General features: G+C 33.3%; 1 protein-coding gene across 2 annotated transcripts in view; it reads left to right on the top strand.

The window, feature by feature from the left end:
• LOC145326844 (uncharacterized) overlaps positions 1-11,386 on the top strand; it is a 46,893-nt gene extending 35,507 nt beyond the window's left edge. The window contains exons 1-6 of one of the 2 annotated variants that reach the window (XM_080170279.1): positions 714-853; positions 2,264-2,430; positions 2,528-3,230; positions 3,341-3,736; positions 5,280-5,370; positions 10,303-11,386. In XM_080170279.1, coding sequence (XP_080026405.1) covers positions 2,265-2,430; positions 2,528-3,230; positions 3,341-3,736; positions 5,280-5,370; positions 10,303-11,136 — 2,190 coding nt within the window. In that variant the 5' untranslated portion in view covers positions 714-853; position 2,264 and the 3' untranslated portion in view covers positions 11,137-11,386. Of the gene's footprint in view, positions 1-713; positions 854-2,263; positions 2,431-2,527; positions 3,231-3,340; positions 3,737-5,279; positions 5,371-10,302 lie in introns of those variants that run through there. The other variant, XM_080170280.1, reaches the window with a different exon arrangement.
• The last annotated feature ends 5,107 nt before the right edge of the window (positions 11,387-16,493 follow it).

The following is a 16,493-nucleotide window of genomic DNA, read 5'->3' as shown; positions in this document are numbered from 1 at the left end:
CCCTAAATATCGCAACACGTCTGTTTGAGCCGTTTCCGAGATATTAACGTTTAAACAGGAAAACACTCATATTTGACCTAAAACTCATTTTTCCTTATATCCACTTTCAATTTAAAATCAAATGTAATATTTATCTATCCATCTATATGTAGGAGAAAAATTATATGGGGGGAGGGGCACTTTTTTGAGGTTATACCAATTTACGAAATGTTTTCCTTCTAAGTCAAAATTGTGTTTAGGGGGAGGGGGGTTGTTGTGTGATTGAGGGGGAGGGGGTCATCAAGGTATCAAATACAAATTTCAAGTCAAAAGATCTAAAGCCACAGAATAAAAAAAGGGTCCCCAAATCAAGGGGGTGGGGGTGTAGGCAGGTAGTCGAGACACCTTTCTCCTTTTCACCTTTTTCTCTACCCCTCATTTGTAGGGGGATTTCCCTAGATGTTGGTCATACAGCAGAAATAAATAAATTGGGCAAAAATATTTTTATAATTTTTTTAAAAAATTAAAAATATAATAATTATTTTGGATAAAATAATTTTTTTTCATAATTTTAAAAGATTTTTAAAATTTATTTTTCGTCTATGATAATACCCAATTATGGGGCGCAAAGGTGAGAGAGAGGTGTTCAAAGGGGGATGGGTGTAATCCAACAACCAAAAGTTAAAAGGGGTAAAGTTAAGGGGATGGGGAGATGAGAGAGGGGGGCCGCCACTGAAAATCTGCCGCCATTTGTCAGAAAATTTGCTCAGTCGAAATCAAACACTATTCATAGTTACTTGTATTTACTTAGTGATCATTAATTTACTTATGAATTTTAAATATAATCTTTTTTAATTCTAGCATAAAAAAACAGGTAAAATTTTCATATTTTGTTTTAAATTTCTAGTGCTAAATGTTTTTGATTTTACAAATTTTGGGCCATAAAAGATAGTTGATTTTAAATGTAGATAACCCTTCAGGGGTGACATAGCTTAGGTTAGGTATGAATGGGTCTGGTATCTATTACTTTTAAAGATTACTCACATTTTATTACTTATGCATTCTTTACATGTAATATTCTTTATATTTTCTGTATTTGAAATATTTTCAAATTTTAAGTTCATTTTATTTTCAAATTTCAAAACAAGTTTTAAATTAAAATTGATAAAAAAATTAATCGTTGATTATCAGAATAAGATTAATATAAAAGACTAAACAAAATTAATGTTAAATTTTTATCAAATAAAATATCAAATATGGTAAATTTGAAACCAGAATGATCAAATAAAAAAGACCGTGCGCCTTCTTTCAATTGTAATTTGTCATTTCATAATCTTTGTATCTATCATGTCATACAAGTTTTTTATTGCATCGTATTATAGACAGCTTTCCGCAGATATTAAAATGAAAAGATTAAGATGACCCTCGGGGCTAACAAAACTGGTTTTTATTTTTTTATTTCAATATCTGTAAATTGTCTGTAATGCGATGCTATATATGATTTTTCAGTATGCTTAAGAACTGGTTATAATCCAGCGGATAATAATCGGCTTTAAAGCCATACTAGAACAGTTTAGGGTTTAAATCTTATAAATTTTGTAATATTTTCTTTAACAATATGATTATGCAATCCAAAGTTTGACGGACAAGGGTAATATTATAGAGTTGCTGCGCTTTGAAATTTTAAAATAAAATTCCAACAGCGTTACAATTTATGTAATCCATGTTAAGATTATTAAAATATGCACAAAAAATATGAACATAAACCTTAACCTAAAGGAATTTACGACATACACCCCTGGTGGGGGGGGGGGGGGGAGTAGGAGATACCTCCTTTCCCCTTGAACACGAGCCCTATGGTTGTATGATTTATTTCATCTGATATAAACTTAACCTAACCCTCTCTTATCTCTCTCATTCTCCTCTCTATCTCTCTCTTTCTCTTATTTAGTAGCACTATTCAAAAAGGTTGTAAAGATAAAAATCAAACAAAATGTTTAGATTATTAACAAATGTTTGGGGGGGGGGGCAAAAAATAATACATAATATTTTATAAAACATTAATCTTACTACATACATTCTACTTTGACCACGTCTTTGACCAATCCTGAACATGTTTAGAAAGCTTTGCGTATTTAGTTTCTAAAACCATATATATTCTTCCTGTGTCATGTATGCTTTAAGTTAAAAATGGAAGGTTTATGTTTAATCTTATTAGAAAGCTTGCTGTAATATGGTTCTAGAATAGTATGTAACCTTTTTGTAACATATGTTTCTAATTTAGGATGGAAGGGTTAATGGTTAATCCGTCTGGCCACCAACTACCCGCCCACAATGAGGGTAACTCAATGATGGACAGATTCCTTAACTATTGTGACCTACCCATACTTGGAGCTACAGCCCTGGATCAGTACCTCACAAATCAACCCATTTCTTCTGTTCATAACCAAGGTATAAAAAAATAATAGCAGAAAATATGTTTGTCTTTTACAACGAACAATTTTTTTCTTGTGAAAATGTAAATTTTTCTGTATATTAATATTTTTAGGAATGGTACCTGTATCTACCAGTACGCCGCCACCCCACCACCAAATAAGCAGCAGCAGCCAACACCATATCAGCAGCAGCCACCCCCACAACATGTCAGCTGTCGCCATGTCCCCAGACTCGTCCAACTGGACACCCTCCAGTTCCTCCAGCTGTTCGTCGGGCGTCAGCTCGGGCTCAGACGAATCCGCCCCGGAATCGTTGGATGGTCAAAATGAGTTGGACAACCTTCCAGATTCCACCACACGACCCGTGAGCCATAACGGTGTTGGAATACCGGTAGATTTGCTCTGCAACGGTGGATTAATCGGCGGTAACAGCCATCTAGACGATGACCAAATGTCAGTCAATTCAGATCCTATAAATTCCAGCGGGTCTGAATATTCATTCGCTGCCAGCCCTCCCATGTTTGAAAGCCTCGAACCCGTTACCCCAAACCAGCATCAACAACAATCAAACAATATCATTGACGACCTCCTATCCTCAGAGCCCAATAATAACATTAGCAGTTTGACCAACAAACGGCCGGCACCCGCCAGCAGCCCGCAGACCGTTGAGGAGCCGTCCGCCACGGTTGCCAAGCGGAAGAAGAAGTCTAAGGTTGGACCTACAGATTTAAAATGTGCTCAATGCGAGTATACAACTAGAGTTAAAGAGCATCTTACTTCTCATATGAATTGTCACGCTAGTGAACGAAAATTCAGGTAGTGCATATTTCTTTTTTTTACATTTTCTAGAAAAAAAAATTACTAAACTTAATTATTAAAATGACATTTTGTTCCCTTTCGATTTTATTTAATATCTATTTATTTAGATGTAACATGTGCGGCCAATCATTCAAATGGAGCCATTCGCTGCGTCGACACCAACGCACCCATCAGAAGGACTACAAATACAAATGTTCAACCTGCCCAAAATCTTTTCTAAGAAAAGATCACTTGGCTGTGCACGAAAAACTGCACGACGACACGTCCAGCGAGACCTTCCCCTGCTCCGAGTGCGGCGCCACCTTCAAGAACAAGAAGACACTGACTGGCCATCTGAAGACTCACACGGCGGACAAGCCGTTCAAGTGCGCGTATTGCGAGTCTGAATTTACGCGGCGGGCCAGCCTGACCCGCCACGTGCTGGCTACCCACGCCGGTCAGGTGTTCCACTGTGATATATGCACCGCGCCGTTCAGCTATAAGAGTGCCATGGAGGATCACAGGTGAGAAATTTCGAGCGTTTTTTCCCGCAATTTTTAGAAAAAAATTCTAAATTACTAGGACAACTTACGTGCATAAGTAGTTAATGATATGTGTAGCTGCGCTACCAAAATTAATCCATAGTGCTCTAATCCTAAATAAGCCAATCTGTCAATGAAACTAGAATGACAAACAATGGAACAACGTCCCATAATCTTTCCAAATTTTGACCCCCACCCTAATCCCACCAACTGACCCTTATCATAACAACACCCCCCACCCTTCCTCTTTTTTTTATAATCTTAAACTTTTCGATTTTTTCTATAATAGCTAACTTTGATAAAGTAACTGAAAATTGATTTTTTTATCATTAAACATTTTATAAAACGAAAAAAAAATGAAAATTTTGTATATTTACAAAAGTATAAAATATAACTTAGAGAATAATTAAAATTAAACAAGGATGACAACATCCATAAGTAGCGAAGCACAAAATTTCGTGAATGGGACTGACGGTCATTGTTTTTTTTTCTTCAAATGATGGGAAATTTAATTTTGATATCTTTAACTGAAAAAATTTTGAAAATCGATTAATAAACACCAAAGATATGGGGGAAAATGTAAAAAATATAAAAATAGCCAAAAACCTGCAAAAAGGCAGTCTGACAGTCATTGTTGATTTCTTCAATTGACCGGAAATTTAATTTTTATATCTTTAACTGAAAAAATTTTGAAAATCGGTCCATAAACACCAAAGATACGGGGGAAAATGTAAAAAATATAAAAATAGCCAAAAACCTGCAAAAAGGCAGTCTGACCGTTATTGTTGGGTCTCTAAACGACGGAAAATTTAATTTTGATATCTATAACTGAAAAAATTTTGAAAATCGGACCATAAACACCAAAGATATGAGGAAAAATGTGGAAAATAAAAAAATAGCCTAAAACCTGCTAAAAAGCCGTCCGACCGCCATTGATGTTTTATAGTTAATTGTGCTCCTTAATGATGGGAATGTTGTCAAAAAATTTCAGCTTTCTATCTTTTATAGGGGCTGAGTAAATCCCATTTCCCCCATAGCGTTACGGACGGACTGACGGACGGACGGACGGACGGACAAAGTGAATTATAGAGTAGCTTCGCTACTAAAAATCTAGTTCACAATATGTTTAAAAATTGAGAACTTAATCCTATATAATATTGATATAAATATATCAATATTCCATATTAGTATAATAACAAATATTTCTATTTCTAGCCATAAGTATATCTGAACCCTTTTGTTAATACGTCAATTATGGCAGTTATTTAGAAGCTAATATGTCAATTTTAAGTAGCACAGCTACTCGATAATTAGGGTCAGTTGAACGGCCAACCATAATTTTTTTTCAATTATGTCTTCCAAACCGATTTATATCCGCTGGATTATAACCAGTTCTCATTCTTACTGAAAACCGTATACAGACAATTTGTCACGAATATTATCACGCGAAAAGCTGTCCATAATACGATGCGATAAATAACTACTACTGACAGGTTAATTTAGGTTTTAATTATATTTTGTTTAGGCGGGCGGTTCATAATGAGGGCAAAAGAGATTTCCATTGCTTGGCCTGCGGACTCAGTTTTGCCTGCAAAGCCTACCTACAGAAACATACGGTAAGTCTTTAATTATAGAGTTGCTACTCTTCAAAAGTAGCAAAATTCATCAAATAAAATCTTTAAAAAGTTAAAATCAAATTAATCCTAAGTTTTACAACATGGTTTATTTGAATTTCTAAATTTTGTGTGTTTTAGCTACTTTAATCCATTAAAAAAGTGTGAAAACTATTTAAGAATATACACACGAGGACAATTATGTCCCTAAGTAGTGCAGCAATAGAAATTCAACATAAAAAACTTAAACTGAAAGTGTCAATAAATCCCTTAATATGACATTTTTATCCTTAGTCATGTTTAGGAGTAAGACAATAATTTTCTAAAAGAAACTGAATCTGTTTATTATGCTTTAAGAAAAACCAATATTTATTTATCTATTTAGCAAATAGAAAGTATAAAACAAACATCAAATTTGAAAAACATCAACTTTTTTATTTTATTAATTTCTCAATGTTGAACATTAACAAAACAGACAGAAAATTAGTAAAATGCATTTTTTTACTGTTTTTTCTGACAAATTAGATAGCCATAAATTTTGGTCTTTAAGTCAAGCTAATTATTCTAGTCTAATAATTTTAAACAAGTTTCTTAGTTCTGTTTAGTTACATAGCTACTCTATAGCTCAATGGATTTATTATTTCTTGGATCTTGCACCAGATTAACTTTCTATTTTGTTGGTTAATTTTTAAAAAAATGTATTATCTGTACTTTCTACAGTAAATAAAAAATATCAAGATATTTGCTGCTAAAACTATAAGTAACCCTTTTAAAAGTATATCTTTTAAGAACAAGGTCTTTTAATACACAGTTTTAATCTGGGAACAATTTTTAGGTTTTCACAGAAGATTTTAAAGATAATTTGTCCAATTATGTGCGGTATTTATGGACTTTTATGGGAACTTCTGCAAGTTAAATTTATATACATTTTCTTTGAAAAGTGTCTTTCATTAAGCTAAAAATAATTATCACTAAGTCTCTGTCATTTTGTTTAAGTTTATATCAATTCAAAAAGTTAAAAAGTTTTTGTCGTTTTTAAGAAAAAAATGGAAGTTCTCTTGAAATGGTTAACATTTTTAGCCTTTTGTCGTTGATGAGCATAAAATGACCTTTTAGTGCTTTATTCAAAATATTCAAGTTTAAACAAAGACAAAATCATTCATAGAAGCAATTCTTTTTAACCCTTTAAGGCAGCAAATATCCAAAAATTTTACCCGGAAAGAAAGTATAACACCTGACAAAATTTCTAAACATAGGATTAAAATTCCAACAAAATTTGCCATTTTAAGGATTTTAATTTGGAGCAACGGATTATATACTTCCCAAATTTTGAAGGTGGGGGTGTAAACCCAGGTATCTAAAGGGCTAAGACAATGGCTGACAAAACAAACAAAACAATTAAAACCTATTAAAAGTCCCTAAAGTTGTTAAGCCAACGAATAAGAAAGCGTTATTAGAAAACTTTGGTGACTAATGTAATAAACAGCCCATACTCTCCCTCTACTCTCTCTCTCTCTCTGGTGTTAAACTCAAAATTGTAGTGTTTTCAAAAAGATATATTTTCTTTAAAAATCATATTTAAATAAACCATCTAACTGTAAATTAAACAACTGAAATTTTCAAAAAAAATTGGATTGCAATAAATCCAAATTGGAATTCTTAATACAAATTAATCTAATTTAATTTCAAAAGGAATTTCCACTATTACATAAGTTTTTGGGGCATTATAATCTTTTTGTCGCAAAGTGTCATGTTGTTCAAAATATGTTATCTTATAATACTTTTAGCGGGGTTTCAATCAATTCAAATGGGGGGGGGGGGTATAACAAAGCCCCAAATAACAAATGTTTTGGCTTTAAGCACAAAGGCCGTACACCGCAAAATCCCTTTAAATCTTAAAGCATTGATAACATCAATTCCATACTTGATCAACCAGAAGGAATTTATACAAAATTTTCTATTCAATATTCAAAAAAAAGAAGAAAAATTCTTAAATTCTCAAATTCTTGCCTTTTTTTGGATAAAAATCAAAGATGAGCTTTTTTGGCGCGCGTGTTGGGTGTCATTTTGGAGACAGAAAAATGTGCCTTATTGTATTTTAACATGTATAAATGTGGTTTATTTGAATACTATAATAAACTTCTAAAATAGAAAGGGTTACTGTAGTCTCAAAATATTTTATGCTATTTTAGAAGCGAAGCTACTCTAAGAGTATGTCTGTAAGTCCGTCTCATTCTTTATTATTAATGAATCTTAAACATTACTTATCTATTAAAAATTTAATTTTCCTAAGTTAAATGAGCTTTCTATCGAATCTTAATTGATGCTATTTATTAATGAGACAAATAAAACTTTTACGAAATATCTAAAATTGGGAGATATGGATGTGTCCTGTTTGACGTTATAAAAATACGGGTGAGAGGAGAAGAAGGAAATGAAATTTCTAAAAAAAGAGATGGATTTATACGTATTTTTATGACGTCACTTTCCGTATCTCCAAAAACAATGCATGAAAAGGTCATATTCAGTGTCACAGAAGGCTTTAAGGACCGTTTTCATGAAATGTCCTTAAAAATCCTGATTTTATTTCTGATTTGTAATCATTTTTATAATAACTAAAACATTTACTATAAAATAATAATCCTATATAGATTTTCTACTTTAAAGGTACTTAAAACTTTTTAAGGACAATTAGTGAGTATGGTCTTTTGTGAACCAAAAAAACTTATCTTTCGACGTGATCTTGGACGTTTAAGAATACATTTTGTGGGCAATTAACAGACAATACACATAACAGACCGACAGGCAGACAAACAGATAAAAAAAACAGACAATAAATTTTGACCTTAAACCAAGTATTTTAGGGCCTTTTCTATTCATTATATTTTGTAGCAATTTTGTGTTTTCTGAAGTTTAATTTCTATGTAAATAAAGTATCAGATTTGAGGACTTAAAAGGGAGTTGACTTTATTTACAAAATCACTGAATAAACAAACATTAACAAGCTATGACATTTTAATCATAAACTTTGCCATAACCCACCCATTCATATAAAGTGTTTTTACATAATTACTAATTAATATTCATTTAATTTAGGGAGGGAGGGTACATTCGACTATAAATTATACTGGTGTCCAAAGTTTTATGAAGATGTTTTCTTATTTGTTTGCTTTAAAACTTTGGAGACTTTTATTAAATCTTTATCTGGAAATTAGCTATGTTTAAAAATAATATTAATATAAAAAAGAGGTGATCTTAGTGTATCATCATCAAATGCATTTTGGGAAACAATAATTAGATTTAACACTTAATTGTATTTTCATCTATTTTAGAGTAGCTGCTCGCTTTTTTCTCTGTTTTATAGAAATACTTTTGATTTTAAGTAATAAGATTATAGAAGACATGATAATCCCTTAGAATACAAGAAATTTTTCAAATCTAAATTATCATTAATGAAAATATTACTTGAATCTATTAAAATTTAAGATTTAAGAGGTTTTAAATTGATCTTGGATCTTTTTGTTAACATAGCCTTTGTCGACTAAATGATAGTCACAAATGATATATGTTTTGACTGACATTTACGTTGACAATCTTTATCAAATTTAACCCTACTCCAATAATGAAATTATGACTACATTCTTATGTTGATATAATACCATCCCTTAATTTTTACAGGGTACTAATCCAATATCCAACAAAAAAAGTCCTAAAAAGCCTTTTTTTACCACATGTAAAAAGCGTATTTAAAAGCACACTATGGGAGGGTGTCCCATAGTGTAGTGGTTAGCGCACTACGCTGTGGTTGGGAGAAACCGAGTTCAAGTCCCCACATAGACTTTGCACTCGGTTGACAAATGCTGTCGCAATTTGTCAGATTATGATCACGCAACCTTCCCTAAGATGCCCTAGGGTTGTAAGGGGGGAGATTTGTAGGAAGTTAGGATTCTACTAATCAAGCAGCTCTAACCATGCTTTCCCTCATCCATGCTCCTCGTATGAGAGTGCCATTAATTAGGGTGGCTTAATATGGAACACCTGCCAAAACTCTAGGCCAGGGTGATGTAATAATTGAGTAGCTTCCACGAGAATTGCGGGCCAGCTTGTAATGTAACATAGAATACAATCAGCTTAGCGCGAAGCTTACCAATCTAAGATTGGCCAAAGGATTCCCACTTCCAGTCTCCGTGTGCATCTGAGTCCTAACTTCAGAGAATCATGGCTACAACAACAACAACAACAACAACAACAACAACAAAAGCACATAATCTTGTGTTTAAAGCCTTCTAATGAGCACTTCTGACTGATAAAAGTTTGGGAGGTTCTTACCTATTTACCACATTCTTCACTTTTTATAAAAGACATTTGGTTCAACCTTTTTTAGAAACATGTCTGATTGGCTGTGTTTCTTTTATCATGCCGCTTTTAAAAGCTAAATTATTTGTAATTTTGTTAGTTTAAAAAGAACATTTTTTGTCTCTCTTCTTCCTTTTCACATTAAAATTCTCATCTTTTTTCGGCAATTTCCCTCAAAATGATAGGTAATTACCCTTATGACCCCCCTATCATATTGGTTCTTTATTCAATGTCTTATGCTTCTTTTAGAATAGGTTAGGTTTTAGAACCTTACAAAGTTGAAGTTCCTTAAATGAAAATAAAAGAAATATATGGTGTGGGGTAGGGAATAATTTGGTCCACTTGCCGCTTATAGGAATATTACCACTTTTTCTTATATTAGTTAGGAGGATTTGTGTAATTAAACGAATTTTTGAAATAACTGATCAACGATAGGACGATAGAAGAGTGTAATAATGAGATAAATAGATGTGAAATTATTTTAAACATCTTCCCCTAAAATAACGGTCAAACTTAATTTTTAGTTAAGTTTTTTTTCATAATTAAATTTGTTTACTTATATTTTTTTTTCTTTTTCAGACTGTTTGTAAAAACCGGCCGAACCGCGAGACTGTCGGATGTGACGAGTGCGGCGACCGCTTCAACTCCCGCAAATCTCTGCAAGAACACCGCCGCACCAAACATAACCGCATGGCGGTAGCTGCCAAACAAAACATCGGTCACACCGTCGGCCAATATTTTGATAAATACTCGCAGCAACAGGCGGCGGTTATTAATCACAGCCAATACAGCCACCAGCTACCCCCGTTGCCGTCATTTTCTCCCGCCATGACAGTTTATCCCGGCGTTGTGTCAACCCAATCAACCTTTATGTCCATGTCAAACCGAACAATCAGCGGTTACAACCATTCCAAATTTTCTGCCAGCCGTTCATCGCTACCGCCGTATAGCTCAGCAGTTGATAACGGCTCAATGTTACCGCCGGCTGTGGAACAGTCACAGTTAGTTGAAAACAATTATATTGTGCATCAAGACCCCATGATGGCGATTCACAGTCCCGCCATTTCTCATCACCCCGCCGCAAACAACCAAAGTCTCCATTCTCTCCAGTCTCACCACAATCAACACCACCAATCGCCGACTTCATCGCCATTTCAACCGTTACCGCCTCGCGTAACAATATCCGAATTTTATGATAATTCCGCCATCGTTATGGACCATGAAAATAATAGCGGCGAAAATTTTGGTTCAATTTTGCGCCAGGTCTACGATTCTGAAGCCACGGCGGCAAGTGATTTTCATGCGCGGGCTGCGGTTGCCGCATCCGCGGCTGCCAGCGGACATATTATGACCGCAAACGACCCCTACCTAGTGCCACATCATATGAACATGCAATTATATGATCTCATTTAAAATTTGTGCCTTTGAAAGAAAACTAGAACATTGCCAATGTGCCAATTAAGTGCCAAATACTGGCCAAAGAGTGCCAAAAAGAACACTAAAAAACAACGCTCATTTGAACGATTTTTGTTCAAAATGTTATATGTATAATTAATTATTGAAAATTTTAGAAAAACAGTTTAAAATGTGATATTTATTTATTGTAATGTTAATCTCAATTATGTTATTATTACGCTTTTATTAAATAAAATTGAAATTATGATCTAAATTTTTTTTTAATTTAATTTTTTCGTATTTTTAAAATTACATCCAGTGTAGCTTAGCACAGGAATACAAACAGATAGCTCTTTTCGTTAATACAGACATGCCAGGATTTTGTCTTATCAGGTTCTAACTGTGTATGATGTTTCCTATAACAATGAGCGTACCAATTCAAAAATCGTTCCAGAAAGTCTGTACGTGCATTTAAAACATGCTTATTTTCAACTTTTTTATCCTATTTATCTGACTTTTGGAATAATCATTCCTAAGACAATATTGTAAGCAAACCATCTCTACAATCAAATACCTAAAATGAAAGTATGTATTTTTACAACCTCCTGTATGTACGCAATTTTGCTACAAAATTATGTACAATATTGTTTAGACTTACAAATTAATGTTCTGCTTTTTAAGTTCTGACACTCTTCAAGAATTATTGTTTTTTTCTCCTTCCTTCTAATTTTAAAACTTAGTTTTTAGAAAATATGGTATAAAGTGCAATTTAACATATTCAAGTTATAAAGAGGCTGCACTAATAAAAGAAAAGAATATTTCAATGTGTTATCAATGGTAAAATCAAAACTAACACAACTTATAAACTGACGGACAATCTATGTTATTGAGTAGCTACACAACCTAAAATAAGAAAATGGTTATATTACTGCCAATGGTCAGTCTAGGCTGTGTTTATTTATTACTGAAAGTTAGTAACATACAATATTTGTTTAGTTGAAATTTTATGGATTATTTAACGAAGTAGAACGATGTCTGTCTGGAGCTTAATATCTCGGTAACCGCTGAACCGATTGGGCTCTAATCTTCAGGGAATATACCTACTGGTCCTGTGGTAGTTTTAGGCTATTTTCTTTGGGGTTGGGACACGCCTATTAAATAATATTTTGTTGATTTTCTTCATTTGTATGAATTTTGATTTAGAAATCCGTGAAAAAATTGTTGCTTGAACTGAACGTCATTGAAAGGTCTAAACTCTAAAACCAATAAACACCATTCTATACATCCATAACATCTGCAATTCTAAAGATGTCTTAAACTTACAATCACCGTTTATTTACAGTATCTGAAACTTGTAATTGAACTGTTATTTTGATAACACAAATATTTTATAGAACCGGCTATTCGACTTGACAATACCTTCAAATTTTAAACTTTTATTATTCACTGGACTTAAGATTGTTGTGGGTTTAGTTTAACATGTTTAAAAACTACAAAATAATCTAAATTTATAACATAAAACATTGTTAAAATCCACCTACTGTGTGATGTCTAAATTTTCCGAGAAAAAAACGTTATTTAACTCACGTTAGAATAAGTTAAATTTTTTTCTGGTCATATCTCTAATAATAAGAATAGAAGTAGGGTTATTCATTTTACTTCGCTATTTTGTATTTTGCTTTTTATACCCCCACCATTCGTGGGAAAGATTAAGAACAATTAGGACAATTCTAAGACATTTTTACAAGTTAAAATGTGGTCCAATTTTTGCCAAAAAATTCATTGTAGGCGCATTTTTCTTTGGATAAGTTAAATATTTTTCAACTGGCACTAAGCCGTTTGGGTATCAATGTGTTTATTACCAAGTTATCTACTTTTGTAGAAAATAGTAAAAAAATGTGTTTATAGAATTTCAACTTTAGTAAACCATTTCTAGTATGGCATCGAAACCAATTAAATGTCTACTGGATTAGAACTGGTTCTCAGCCATAATGAAAAATCATGAATAGCATCGTATTATAGACAATTTCCCACGAATATTAAAATAAAAACCATAGAGTTACTGCAAGTTTTGTTAGCCTGGGCCTTCAGCTATTTGGGGCTAACAATTTAATACAAGAGAAAGATTTAAATTGTCAAGGGTTACCCCACAAAAATTCTATAAATTGACAAACAATAAAGTAAAATAATATAGAGGGAAGGGGTAAAATAACTTTATGTTTTCATCCAGTGGACCATATGCCGACTTTCAATTGGGTATTTCAATATCAGCTAATAACATCGTAAATATTAAAAATATTAAAATATTAAAGTTTCTAGAAAAGAGCGAAAGTAATTTTTGCTATCAGACGAAAAAGGTCCCCAAGATCGGGGCCAGGTAGTTTTCTGGGTTATACATCTATACTTTTACATTTATTTATTGACCTCTAGGTGCTAGGGGCGCAGATAATGGCCAGAGGAAAAGCAAATAAAAGGAAAGAAATAAAAGTGAACGGATGTCACACTTCTGTATAGGTATTATTGTTTGCATTTTAACAAAAAAAAGGTTCTTTTTAGCAAATATCTATTCTATTGGTTTATTTCTTTACTATGCTTTTTCACTATTTTCTATTTATTTTTCTTACTTTCAATGTATTTCTCTCTCTCTCTCTCTCTCTCTCTCTCTCTCTCTCTCTCTCTCTCTCTCTCTCTCTCTCTCTCTCTCTCTCTCTCTCTCTCTCTCTCTCTCTATCTCTCTCTCTCTCTCTCTGTCTCTCTCTCTCTTTGTGCATCCTTTCTCTCTCTTTCTCGCACTCTCTCTCTCTCTCTCTATCTCTCTCGCTCTCTCCCCCCCTCTATCTCTCTCTTTCACAGTTAAATTCACAGTTAAAACAACGATTTATATCGACTTAAAATCTCGCAAACGGCTACACCTTTTTGGTTCTACCTGTTAAGAAATATCTCTCCCTTCCACAGTCCTTTCTTGGTCAATTTTGAAATGGTTATTTGAAATTAATTAGTACTTGGCAGGAAATATGACCTTACCAAGAAAAAGCTGCAGCCCCCCTACCCCCCCCCCCCAAAAAAAAAAAATAAATAACAAGGACAACTTTTTTCATTTGTATTAAGAAGCTAACACAAAAATTTATCCTATTATATAAAGTAGTAAGGTTTTTTAGTCTGTATAGCTTAACCGATTGAGTTCTCTATTCTTTTAAAGCTTTACGAAGGTCCCTTGATGGTTTAAGGCTATTTTTCTGTTTTTCCTATCACTTCGAATACAGATATGCAGACAGACTAACCTATTAACATCCTGTTACTTTTAAAGAAGTTTGATATGCCTTAATATTTCAGATCCATCTACATACAGGCGTTTTAGGGACTAAAATTGACGTAGTTACGAGACATAAAGACACGACCTAAAAATAGAAACATAGAAAAGATCCGCTTTTAAAATGAAGAGGGGTATACAACTATAAAAGTCTTTTTAGACCAAATTACTTTCAACATCCTATAACTCCCCCCCCCCCTGAAATATTTTTCCTAATTTACAACAGGGTTATAGGGATGGAGAATGGGGATTAAGTTTATCTACCCCAAAATTTTGTCTAATAGTCTAATAGTAGCTATTGAATGTATGTTGGGGGGAGAAAGAGTTGTAGAAAAATTTTACCGCTATTGTCCTCTCTCTTCCTGCATTTACCCCCAACCTAGTTATTAGCCATTGGGACTTTTTCACCCCCTAAAACGTATATTTTCTCCAATCCCCCAAAAGTATCCCTTTTTGATCCCCAGACTAATAAAAGCCCCCTTCTGTGTAACATATTATACTGGGAAGTTTAATGCTGACATATGATATCAATGTCGACTATAAGGTTTATTCAATATAATTGGTCGTGGCTGATATATAAATCGACTTTGCTTTTAAGGGCTTGTTTTCTATTTACGTCGACATTGGGACTAAACTAATTAATTTCTACCTTTCTACTAATGCACAAAGTTATAATAACGTTTTCTTATTCGTTGCGTTATTTTGGGGACTTTTATTTACTTTTGATTGGTTGGTTCATTCAGTTAAATGTCTAAACGTAATCTACAGAAAGGATAATTTTGTGTAAAATCATTTGAGATGCATGCATCAATTTATTGGTCATTGTCTTTTCCCTTCAGATAGCTGATTTCTACTACTATTCTGACATAGTAAATGTGTTGATATAATAGCAGCAGCAAAGTTTAGCAGGCTCCTTTTATCTGGGTATGTCATGTTGAGACGTTGAAAAGGAAGTAAATTCATGGCAATGTAAAATGTAGTTAACAACATGGCTGTCAAGATCCCAGACCTCCTATTGGTCGATTAAAGTAATCACGTGATTTGTCTTCTGGCCTGTGGTTGGTTGACTTGTCCCCCCACCCCTCGCGCTCATTTTCCCTCCCTATCAAATTACATGTGTGTGTGTGGGTGTGTGTGTGTTTTGGCCCCAAGAGTCTCAATTACAAAAATGAGTTTTTGGAAACCAAACAATTAGATAGAAAGGCAGATCAAAAAAGTTTTAAAAGTAATAGAAAGGAAAAAAGATAGATAAATAGAAAAACACAATAAAGACAGAAGATAGAAAGAGAATAAAATAAGAAATAAAATAAGAGATAAAGAAATACTGCTATATTGTAACTGCACTACTAAAAAAGAAATGAAAAAAAAAACTAAAACACATACACATAACTTTTAGGTTTAATTGTAAGCCAATTCGTTCCAAAAACCATAGAAACTTTGTGGAAAATTACAAAACTAAAACTTATTAACAAAAGTATTTGTTGTTGTACCTTTTTCTTGACAACTGACCCCGCCCCTCCCCCCCCCCCCCAAAAAAAAAAAATCATTTTAATCTAAAAAAACTGTTCTTAAACCCAGAGGTACTATACAAGCGAGGCTATCATAACCTTTACCTTACCTAACCTAACCTAACCTAAAATAATCATATGAAATACAGGTTTTAAGATGTATTTATTTCAAGTAGTTCAAGATGCTCTAATTCTATAGTAGATACGTTCCTAAATAATACTAGAGAATTGTTAAACCCAACGAAAAGCCCATAACCAAAATATGACCCAACCATAGATAAATATATATTATAGCTACTTTATGCCTTGGGTTCTATACATAACTCTAGGGTCAGGGGGGTTTTAATAGTAGGGGGGAGACATAACCCCCCCTTTCCACTGTGCCCCTGTATTATAGGGGCAGGGATAAAATTCAGGGATCTAAAGGGATAAGGCAATGGCCGATAAATTGATGTACATCCCCTATGATGAAACACAAAATTACCCTTTCTGTAATATTAGCGGTTGAAATGTTTAAACACTCAACTTAATTTATCAACTAATCAAAATCTAATAGA

Source organism: Acartia tonsa, chromosome 8, assembly GCF_053477335.1.
Source record: "Acartia tonsa isolate MP-2025a chromosome 8, ASM5347733v1, whole genome shotgun sequence".
In the NCBI taxonomy this organism is placed as follows: Eukaryota; Metazoa; Arthropoda; class Copepoda; order Calanoida; family Acartiidae; genus Acartia; species Acartia tonsa.
Note: the sequence above shows the minus strand (reverse complement) of the source record. Positions and strands in the feature narration are given on the sequence as shown.